Here is a 12179-nt window from a genome sequence, read left to right on the forward strand (position 1 = left end):
GCCCCTCCCCTAAGCCCCTCCTCCCTACCTTTTATCTTAGCCTGCTTGGCACACCTTCCTCATTCCTGAAGAAGGGCTTATGCCCGAAATGTCAAATCTCCTGCTCCTTGGACACTTTTCCAGCAATACATTTTTCAGCTCCAAATCATTTATGTATATCACAAACAACAGTGGTCCCTGCATGGATCTCTGTGGAACAACACTGGTCACAGTTCTCCATTTGAGAAACTTCCTCCACTACTACTACTGTTTCCTCCTGCTCTATCCATCTAAACATGTAGAATGATCCAGAAGGCAATTTTTTCTCACTGGGTGGTGAGTGTCTGGAATGGGCTGCCAGACCTAGTTGTGGAGACAAATACATTTTAGTCATTTAAGAAACATTAGCCGGGTATCTGGATGGGATATGGGGAGATATGGTCCAAAAGCAGGGCTAGTTTATTTGTGAAAATTGGATGGCCTGGATAAGTTGGGCCAAAGGGTTTGTTTCCTTGCTGTAAATCTCTGTCTGTATGACATGCCTGCCTGGCTGCAAAGTGATAAGTTTTCTTGTAGCATGAGAAATTAGAAGTTAGCTGAGTGAAGTTCTGTAAGTTAGTATATATGGTTTTACTATTTAAACTTGATTAATTTTTATACACTAACTTCATTAAATTCATGGCACTTTCCATGAAAATTATTTATGTATATAAAAATTTAATTGAAATATGTTTGCCTCTGTTTGCCTTACATTATAAATTAAGTTGGAAATGAGTATTTTTTCCACTTAATCGACTCTGTTTAGCAGCTGTAATAGCATGGTGATGGGAGAGGGTGGATCTCAACTTCTCCAAAAATGTTATTTGTGTTTAAAAAAAGAATTAAACACCTGCTTTTTGACCAAAAATTTAGTCTTAGAAACTCGACCTTTAAATGGGTATGTTGTAGCTTAAGGAGGTGGGTGCTGCAAATCAACCCCACTGTTCTTCGTGTCTTCACAAATGAGAAAAGATTTAATTGAACTGTTCGAAGTCCTCCATTTACTTGAGACATAAACCCAGGTTAAAATAAAACACTCACCAGGCTCTGCACTTACTCAGGAACAGCTATTCATTGCACACAGATTGTTTTAACAGAGGGCAGAAGGGAAACACAAATTACAATCATACAACTGTAACAGTTTTGATTCTATCCCTTTTAAAATTACTGGCAGATGTTGAAAAAATTTGGGCACAAAGAGTTTAAAGATGGTGCTGTTTCCTTTTAGGGCATGCTCATAGACAGTGGGTGATGTAGCATCAACAAAACCTATTGATGTTCAGCGAGAATCCTGCTGCATATTTGTTAAATGACATAAAATTGTTTGCTCCTTATCCCTACAAAGTCACCTTTGCAATCCATCTATGTAAGCTAAGCTAATCATTTATTCCAAGGACTTCAGGGTCTCCATAATGGATCATTTGTCAAATACACTGTGGTTCTTAATTATAATGTGGAAGGAATTATGAGGTTCTGTCTCAATTTATCTGAATGGAGCCTCAATAGTTGGCATCAGTACCTTGAACTAAGGACAAGAAATTAATCCGGGCTCTTTCTCCTGATCATTGCTCAGTGACATCTGGGATTTAGATTTCTTTTGAGGACAGTAATGTTCAGTTTGATCCTTTCATAGTTGAGAATACCCTAAACTTGTAGGTGAAGAATGATCTCTTGAAAGAAATATCCTGCCATGGCTACAGCAAAATATACTCCAAGTATCAGCATCTTGAGTTGAAGAAGGGGAAAAAAAACTGGTCACCAAAATACGTGTTCATATAGTCCAAATTAAAACTCAAACAATGGAATGTTTTACTTCGGTGGTTTCTATTCTTAATACTCTGTGCTGTCTGAGAGTTGTTGTATTCCAGACCAACACTACATGTAATTGCAACCTCCATGCAAGGCTGGTGAAAAGTACTGTCCACAAGTTGACTGAATTTAGACTAGTGAGAGTTGTTCCTCTTTGGAGATCATGTACAAGGGATAATGGGAACCAGTTCAAGATGGCATAATTTCTAAATTTAGTGTCTAATTTCTTCCAGTCAATCTACCAGTAACCTAGAACTGGTTTATTTCTGCATGGAAATGTGAATGAAGTATTTAAAGTTTAAGCCATTTCAAATTATGTTGAAGAGTGGGAATCTCCCAAGAGCTGTATTTGGAAAGAATGGATTGTGCTCCCCATAAGCAAGAACCACTTCTCTCCTCCGTCGACACTCTCTAAGGTTCCGTTGACGATATCTGGTGTTTGAAGTGTAAATGGGAATGTTGATATGATTTAGAAAAAAAGTAAGGCAGACTTGAGAGTTCACTGTTTGTTTCAATTGTATGGTCAATTTGGGAATAAATTCCATTAGTTTATAATTTCAACAAGCTCGTTGACTGTGTCCAGCTAATGAGCGGCTGGATTTGTGCCATGCATGAACAGTATTTTCACTGGGTTTGAACTACAAATGAATGCAGGTCTCTGTATTGAGAATTATTTATAGTTGCAAATCGTATGTTATATGCCTGTTGGATCTTATACTGCACAACCACCTGATGAAGAAGTAGTGCTCTGAAAGCTAGTGCATCCAACTAAACCTGTTGGACTATAACCTGGTGTTGTGTGATTTTTAACTTGGGTGGCAACTTTTGAGGGATCTATGGACGTGAACCCCAAGATCTCTCTGTTCCAGCACACTGCCAAGAATCCTGCCTTTGACCCTGAAATCTGTATTCAAACCATTTCCAAATTGAACTCCATCTGCCATTTATCAGCCCCGTTCTGCATGTATGTCTTGTTGCAACCTACAACAGCCCTCCACGCTATCCACCATTCCACCAAACTTTTGTGTCATTGGCAAATTTGCTAATCCACCCTTTCATTTCCTCATTCAAGTAATTTATTAAAATCACAGAGGTCCCAGAGTAGATCCCTGCAGAACACCACTAGTCGCCAAGCTCCAGGCTAATTACTTTCCATCTACTACCACTCTCTGTCTTCTGTGGGCCAGCTAATTCTGTATCCACACAGCCAAGTTTCCCTGTACCCCATGCCTCCTTACTTTCTGAATGAGTCTACCATGGGGAGCATTATCAAACGTCTTGCTGAAATCCATGTACATCGCATCCACTGCACTACCTTCATCAATGTGTTTTTGTCACATCCGCAAACAATTCAATAAGGCTTTTGAAGCATGACCTTCCCCCTCAAAGCCATGCTGACTATCCCTAATCAAACTATGATTTTCCAAGTAATCATAATTCCTGTGTCTCAGAATCCTCTCCAATACTTTGCCCACCACTGGCGTAAGGCTGACTGGTCCATAATTCCCAGGATTATCCATATTCCCATCCTTGAACAAGGCAATAACACTTGCCACCCTCCAATCATCTGGCACTACTCCAGGGGACAGTGAGGACGCAAATATCATCGCCAAAGGCGCAGCAGTCTCTTCCCTCGCTTCCTGTAGTAACTTTGAATATATCCTGTCTGCCCCAGGGGATTTGTGTATCCTATGTTTTTTAAAATTTTCAGCACATCCTCCTTCTTAACATAAACCTGTTCAAGCATATCAGTCTGTTTCACATTGTCCTCAGAAATGTCCAGGTCCCTCTCAGTAGTGAATACTGAAGTAAAGTATTCATGAAAGACATCCTCTACCTCCTGGGAAACCAGGCACAAGTTTCCTCCACTATCCCTGATTGGCTCTACCTTCACTCTGACCATCCTCCTGTTCCTCACATAAGTGTAGAATGCCTTACGGTTTTCCTTAATCCTCCCCGCTTAGCTTTTTCATGCCCCCTTCTAGCTGTCCTACGTCCATTCTTCACTTCCTTCCTGGCTACCTTGCAACCCTCCAGAGCTCTGTCTGATACTCGCCTCCTCACCTTTAAGTAAGCTTCCTTCTTCCTCTTGACTAGATGTTCTCACATCTCTTGTCACCCAAGGTTCCTTCACCCTACCAGGCCTTCCTTGCCTCATTGGGACAAACCTATCCATGACTATCAGCAAGTGCTCCCTAAACGACGTACACATTTCTGTCGTGCATTTCCCTGAGAACATCTGTTCCTAATTTAGGTGCCCAATTCCTGCCTAATAGTATTGTAATTCCCCCTCCCCAATTTAAATACTTTCCTACACCGCTTGCTCCTATCTCTCTCCATGACTATAGTTAAAGTCAGGGAGTTGTGATCACTGTCACCGAAATGCTGTCCCACCGAGAGATCTGACACCTGACCTGGTTCTTTCCAAGCACCAAATCCCAATATGGCCTTCCTGTAGTCGGCCTATCTACATATTGAGTCAGGAATCCTTCCTGGGCACACCTGACAAAAACTTGTCCATCCAAATTATTTGAACCAAGGAGGTTCCAATTGTTTTGAGGGAAGTAAAGTCACCCATGACAAGAGCCTTGTTATTTCTGCATTTTCCAAAATCTGCCTCCCAGTCTGCTCCTCCATGTCTCTGTTGCTTCTGTCAATCTATAGAATGCTCCCAATAAAGTGACTGCTCCCTTCCTGTTTCTGACTTCCACCCATACTGACTCTGTAGACAAACCTTCCCTGATGACCTCCCTTTCTGCAGCTGTGATACTGTCCCTGATTATCAATGCCACTCCACCCCCACCCATCCCCCACCCCCTTCCTTTTGAAGCAGCTAAACCCTGAAACATCCAACAACCATTCCTTCCCCCTGTAATATCCAAGTCTCTGTAATGGCTACGTCATAGAGCATGGAACAGTACTTGGAACTCGGTTCATCACCCTTATTCCTGATACTACCTTGTATTAAAATAACTACGCTTCAGCACATCACACTGACTGCAATTTTGCCTTATCAACTGTCTGGCCCTCCTCTCAGACTCTCTGCATGCCGTATCTGGCTGTTCACTAGTTACTCCACCCTCCAATCTGTAGCTCCGGTTCCCAACCTTCTGCCAAACTAGTTTAGACCCTCCTGAAGAGCTCTAGCAAACCTCCCGCCCAGGATGTTGGTTCCACTCCAGTCAGATGTAACCTGTCCTCTTTGTACAGGTCCCAGCTTCCCCAGAAGGTATCTAAATGATCCACATATCTGAAGCCCTCCCACCTACACCAGCCCTGCAGTCACATGTTCGTCTGCTGTCTGTTCCTAGCAATCCTGAGATTACTGCTCCTCCTGCCTTTTACCTTCCAGCTTAACTCCCTATATTCTTTTTTCAGGTCCTCATCCCTTTTCCTAGCTATGTCATTGGTACCTATGTGTACCACAACTTCTGGCTGCTCTCCCTCCTTAAGAATCCTGTAGACTCTATCTGAGACATCCCTGACGCACTCCGGAGGCAATATACCATCCAGGAGTCTTGTTTGCGACCACAGAATCTCCTGTCTGTTCCTCTGATCGTTGAATCCTGTTCTTGTTGCTTCCTTTCTGAGCCACAGAGTCAGGCTCAGTGTCAGAAACCTGGCCGCTGAGGCTTTCCCCTTTAATGTAATTATGTACCTCTGTTTTTTTAAATCCCATGCATGTTAGCAACCCTATTGTTAAAACTCTTTTGCCAAATCTAGATTATTCATTGCCTAATACTTTTGCATATGTTTCTATTTTAGGAACCAAATAATGAGGAAAAAATTGATTCTTTTTTTCAAGAGGAGAAACCATGCTCGCAAACAAAGGGTATGCTATGATTCTTGAATTTTTTTTAAAGCTTAATTATGAATGACAATGTGATAACACCATCCCCTCCAAGTTTCCATCCAAGCCACTCATTATCCTGACTTGGAAATACATTGCAATAATTACACTGTTGCCTGGCCAAAAATCTGAAACTCCCGCCTTTAGATCATTGTGGGCATCCCAACACCCTGTGGACTGCACTAGTTCAGGAAGGCACCACATTCTCTAGGGCAATTATTATGCATATGTCTTTGAGACAAGAGATCAGTCATGATCACATTGAATGATGGAGCGGCTTGAAAAGCTGAATGGCCTCCCCCTGCTCCTAGTGTCTATATTTTGAGGCAACGATGAGAAAAGAACACAAGTTTCACAGCAACAGATGACATTGTGACTTTGTTTTTATTTAACTTGGTGTTACTGAGATTTCAGAGAGTAAGGTTTTATATGTATAGGAGAAAGCGTTCATCTTTGGCTTCTTATTATGCTCACTAATTGCTTTTAATGGTTTTCCGTGAGTCTACCTATGATTTCATTTTGCAATTTCCAGTCCTGAATATTGATGTTTTTCTGATTAAAGCTGTTGGAAAAGCTGATTGCTATTGTGTTTCATAGTTTCCTAAGCATCTAATCTTATTTTCTTCCCCCTCTGCAATTATTTCACTACTTTAGATTTTACTGTCCCTTAATCCTGTTTGCGGTTTGGTCCTTAAGTTGAGTTAATCCATCTGCCAAAAATGAGATGAGGACAGCAAAATGTGGTCCACCCAGTGATATTCTCTTATTCCCCTTAATCTCCTAATGCTATATAAATCACTCTTTCGGTGCAAAAACCTACTGGTGTCTCATAGTGCAGAAGCACAATGCTGCCAGTTTTCCAGTATTAATTGTCCGCTTCATTTGTGATACCTGTTTTTCAGGAACAGAAGATCTGCCAGCGTTATGACCAGCTGATGGAGGTGTGGGAAAAAAAAGTAGAAAGAATAGAAAACAACCCCCGGCGGAAGGCCAAGGAGAGCAAGACTAGGGAGTATTATGAGAAACAGTTCCCTGAAATCCGCAAGCAAAGGGAACAGCAGGAACGATTTCAAAGGTAATGGTTAGATCTAAATATGCTCGTTAATCATGTCCCTAGATGGTCAGCATGGGAAAAGCAACAATATCTCTTGTGTCCACTCCCACACTCAGTCTCTCCCCTCACGCTTCACTTGCTTTCTATCTTTCACTCTCCCCACCCCTGTCCCTTTTGGTCTTCCCTGATCCTCTCAACCTCTGTATCAACCTTCCTCTCAAAATCTAAAATAAAAGGAATTTACAGAGCTTGACATTAGGATACTCACAGGAGCAGGGGGATTTTGGGATGCTGGTCTGCAGATCCCTGAAGGCAACAAGACAGATTAATAGGCTATTTAAGGCATAGGAAGCTTTATCAATTGTGAAATAAATCAGAAGAGCAGAGAGGTTATGTTGGAGTTATGAGAAGCTGAAGTACTGTGTGCAGTTCTGGTCACCTGTCGGAAGGATGTGGTTGCGCTGGAAAGAGTGCACAGGAGGTTCATCAGGATGTTGCCTGGAATGGAGCCTTTTAGCTATGAAGAGAAACTGGATAAGCTCAGGCTGTTTTCTTTAGAGCAGGAACGACTGATAGGGGATCTGTTAGGGGTTTATAAGATTGAGGGCATAGTCCGTGTGGATAGAAAACGTTCCCTTAGTTGAAGGGTCTATCTCAAGTGAACCATTGTTTAAAATGAAAGGCAGGATTTTTTGGTTGGCTTTGAGGAAAGGTGTTTTCACCTACAGGGTAATGGGAATCGAGAATGCACTACCTGGGAGGACAGTTGAGATGGAAAACATCAACCTTTGTTTAAAAAAGAGTGGATGAGCAGTTGAAATGTTGTAATACCCAACGCTCTGGGCCTGGAGCTGGAAAGTAGAACCTTTTTCATATTCACTCATGGGACATCGACGTTGCTGTCTGGCCAGCATTTCATTGTCTGTCCCTTGTTGCCCTTGAGAAGATGGTGGTAAACTGGTGCCTTGAACTGCTGCATTCCATGTTCTGTCGGTTGACCCATAATGCCTTTAGGAAGGGACTTCCAGGATTTTGATCCACTGATGGTGAAGGAACAGGAATACATTCCCAAGTCAGGATGGTGATTGGCTTGGAGGGAAACTTGCAGGTGATTGTGGGTTTGGAAGGTGCTAAGTTCTTTGAATTTCTGCAGTGCATCTTGTAAATCGTTCACACTGCTGCTACTAACTAATATATGAGAGGTCTGTTCATAAATCTGATAAAAGCAAGGAAGTAACTGTTGTTGAATCTGTTCATACATGTATTCAAACTTTTCTATCTTCTGCCCAATGGAAGAGAGCATAACGGGTAGGAGGAGTCTTTGATTATGTTGGTTGCTTTCCCAAGGCAGCGAGAAGTATAGATGGAGTCATTGGAGGTTTGTGTGATGGACTGGGCAGTGTTCATGACTCTGTAGTTTCAGGCAGCCTTGGAAGGAGCAATTGCCATACCACACTAATATGTCTGGATAGGATGGTTTTTATGGTGCATCTACAACAATCGGTAACAATCTTTGTGGACATGCTGAATTTCTTCATCTCCTGCAGAAGTAGAGATGTTCGTGTGCTTGCTTGACTTATGTGTCAATGTGGGTGGACTAGGGCATATTGCTGGTGATCATCATTCCTGGGAACTTGATGCTGTCGACCATCTCCACCTCATCACCATTGATGCTGACAGTCCTGGAGTCAATGACTGTTTTGCTGACATTGATGGAGAGATTGTTGTCTTTACACCTTGATGCTAGTAGGGAGTATTCCATCATGCTGTAGATGTGGACAGGCTTTGGGGAGTCAGGAGGTGAGTTACTCACTGCAGGATTCCTTTGGCCTCTTTTAAGCACCGTTTAGGTGATGAGTTGAGTTTCTGGTCAATGGTAACCCCAAGAATGTTGATAGTGGGGTTTCAGTGACAGTATGACACAAAATGTCAAGGGATAATGATTAGATTGACTCTAATTGGAGATGGTTATTGCCTAGCACTTGTGTGACGTGAATGCAACTTGTCACTTATCAGCTCAAACCTGGATATTGTCCAGATCTTGTTGCATTTGGTCATGGACTGCTTCAGTTTCTGAGGAGTAACTGAAAATTTGCAATCATTGGCGAATGTCCCCACTTCTGACCTTATGGTGGAGGAAAGGTCATTGATGGAACAACTGTAGATGATTGGGCCTAGGACACGACACTGAGGAACTTCTGCAGGGATGTCTTGGAACTGAGATAACTGACCTCCACTAATCACAACAATCTCCCTATATGCTAGGTATGACTCCAACCAATGGCGAATTGCTCCCCAATACCCATTGATTCCAGTTTTGCTAGTGCTACTTGATGTCACAGTCGATTGAATGCATCCTCGATGTCAAGGGCTGTCACTCGCCCTTCGTGTCATTGAACACGTTATTGCTGAGCAGGTGCTGCTTGATAGCACTATTAATGACACCTTCCATCACTCTACCGCTGATGGGGTGGTAATTGGTGGGGGGGTTGGATTTGTCCTTTTTTTGTATATAGGACATACCTGGGCAATTTTCCACATTGTCTGGTAGATCCCAGTGTTGTAACAATACTAGAATGTCTAGGCAAGGGGAGCAATTCTGGAGCACAAATCTTCAGTATTATTGCAGGAATATTGGTCAGGGCCCATTGTCTTTGCAGTATCCAGTGCTTACATCTTTTTTCTTGATATCATGTTGAATGAATCGAATTGACTGATGACTGTCACGCTGGGAACCATTGGAGGAGACTGAAATAGATCATCAACTTGGCACTTCTTGCTGAAGATTGCTGTAAATGTTTTCGCCTTTTGCTGGAATATAATGCTGCTATTGCTCGCCACATGGATACCCAGCCTTGTGTTGAGAGATTTGTTCAAAGTCTGTCCCATTAGCACGGTGATAGTGCCACACATCACAATGCAAAGTATTCTCAATGTGAAGGCAAGACTTCATCTCCACAGGGACTGTATGCTGAGCACTCTTACTGGTACTGTCATGGACAGATGCATTTGCAGCTAGCAAATTGGTACGAATGAGATAGAGTATGTTTTTGCCTCTTGTTGATTTCCTCACCAATTTCCGCAGACCTAGCATTGCTGCGGAGCTGCTGCTGCTGGTGGACATGGAAATTCCCCAGCCACAGTATATTATGCACCCTTGGCACCCTCAGTTCTTCATTTCATGTTTGTTCAATGTGGAGGAGTACAGATTCATCAGCTGAGGGAAAATAGTAAGTGATAATCAGGAGGAAGTTTTCTTGCCCATGCTTAACTTGAATCTGAGACTTTGTGGAGTTTGGAGTCATAGTTAAGGACTCCTAAGGGCAGCTTCCTCCCAACTGTCTACCACTGTGCTGCCATATCTGCTGGGTCTGTCCTACAGGTTGGGACAGGACATATTCAGGAATGATGATGGTGTCAGATATGATTTCGTGTGTATGCTTACCGTCCATTGCCAGCGGTGGTTCACAGCTGTCAAAGTGCCCTGATGTGCTATGCATTATGGGGTAAAAACAATGACTGCAGATGCTGGAAACCAGATTCTGGATTAGTGGGCCTCCTTCACTGCCGCTCCCTCACCACCAGACGCCTGGAGGAAGACCGCCTCATCTTCCGCCTCGGAACACTTCAACCCCAGGGCATCAATGTGGACTTTCACAGTTTCCTCATTTCCCCTTTCCCACCTCACCCTAGTTCCAAACGTCCAGCTCAGCACTGTTCCCATGACTTGTCCTACCTGCCTATCTCCTTTTCCACCTATCCACTCCACCCTCTCCTCCCTGACCTACCACCTTCACCCCCTCCCCCACTCACCTATTGTACTCTATGCTACTTTCTCCCCACCCCCACCCTCCTCTAGCTTATCTCTCCACGCTTCAGGCTCTCTGCTTTTATTCCTGATGAAGGGCTTTTGCCCGAAACGTCGATTTCGCTGCTCTTTGGGTGCTATGCATTATGTTAAAGACAGAGAAGAAATAATGAGCCATGTAAGAAAAGTGCCACATTAATCATGGTTTATTTCGCTGCACATGTAGGCTGTGTGGTTCAGATTGGCAAATCTAGCTGAGAAAATGAGTGTGCAGTGTGTACTGGGCATTTTCTTAGAGTGGTGTGTTTTAGAGTCAGCTGATGAGCAAGTTATTCAGGGCATTATAATGAAGAATGGAACAAGATTCATCAATAAATCTATTGTAAAGTAACATCCAAGTGACAACAATCATAACATGATACAACTTTGCATTGAGTTTGAAGGGGTCAAATATGGGTGTCAGAATCATGTTTAAATCTGAATGAAGGCAATTATAAAGGTACGAAGGCATAACTAGTTATGTAAACAGTGAAACTGGTTTAAAAGGTGTAATAGTAGTGATGCAATGGCAGAGTTTTAAGGAGATCTGTAAATTCTTGGCAAAAATTCATCTCAATTTGAGAAGAATGCATTATCCACAGTTCAACAAGATTAAGTGGTATCGGATTGAAAGACGCGCTGTACAAATCTGCAAAGATTAGTGGTAGATTAGAAGATTTGTCCAATTTTAAGATCAGCAAAAGTTGGCTAAGGTCATGAACGTAGAGTTTGAGAAAAAAAAACTAAAATGTAAAAACATGAGTTCTACCAATATTTAAAATAGAAAAATTGTAACTAAAGCTATTGCTCGTCCTGTAGAGCGTGTCTGAGTTTGACACATACACATGCGTAAAGAATTAGTTAGCAAACAGGAAGCAGATAGAGATAAATATCTGTTTTAGTTGTCAGGCTATAACTAATGATGTGTTGCAGGGATTAGTGTTAGGGCTTGAACTATTTACAAACCATATCAATGATGTGATTGCAAGGGCTGAATGTATCATATCTACATTTGCCAATGACGCCAAGATAGGCAGGAAGGAAATTTATCAAGGTAGAGCATTGGGAAAGAGATGAGGTTTGTTAATGAGTGCACAAAAATGTGGCAGATGTAGTATGATATGAAAAAGTGGTTGTTATGGGGGACTTTAACTTTCCTGATATTGATTGGGAAAGCTATAGCTCAAGTTCGTTAGATGGGTCAGTGTTTGTCCAATGTGTGCAGGAGGGTTTCCTGACACAATATGTAGACAGGCCAACAAGAGGTGAGGACATACTGGATTTGGTTCTGGGTAATGAACCAGGCCAGGTGTTAGAATTAGAAGTAGGTGAGCACTTTGGGGACAGTGACCACAATTCGGTGACCTTTACTCTAGTGATGGAGAGGGATAAGTGTGCACTACAGGGCAAGAGTTATAGATGGGGGCAAGGAAATTATGATGCTGTGAGGCATGACTTAGGATGTGTGGCTTGGAAAAGTAAGCTTCAAGGCAAGGGCGTAATTAATATGTGGAGCTTGTTCAAGGAGCAACTATTGAGTGTCCTTGATAATTATGTACCTGTCAGGCAGGGAGGAAAGGGTCGTGTGAGGGACCCGTGGT

At 42.5% G+C, this 12179-nt stretch overlaps 1 protein-coding gene across 1 annotated transcript in view; it reads left to right on the top strand.

Moving 5' to 3' along the window:
• The window catches only part of ncor1 (nuclear receptor corepressor 1), a 413945-nt gene that overhangs the window by 151552 nt on the left and 250214 nt on the right, over nucleotides 1-12179 (top strand). The window contains exons 10-11 of the mRNA XM_043713232.1: nucleotides 5593-5659; nucleotides 6580-6752. Coding sequence (XP_043569167.1) covers nucleotides 5593-5659; nucleotides 6580-6752 — 240 coding nt within the window. The remainder of the gene's footprint in view (nucleotides 1-5592; nucleotides 5660-6579; nucleotides 6753-12179) is intronic.

Source organism: Chiloscyllium plagiosum, chromosome 23 (genome assembly GCF_004010195.1).
Source record: "Chiloscyllium plagiosum isolate BGI_BamShark_2017 chromosome 23, ASM401019v2, whole genome shotgun sequence".
NCBI lineage: Eukaryota > Metazoa > Chordata > Chondrichthyes > Orectolobiformes > Hemiscylliidae > Chiloscyllium > Chiloscyllium plagiosum.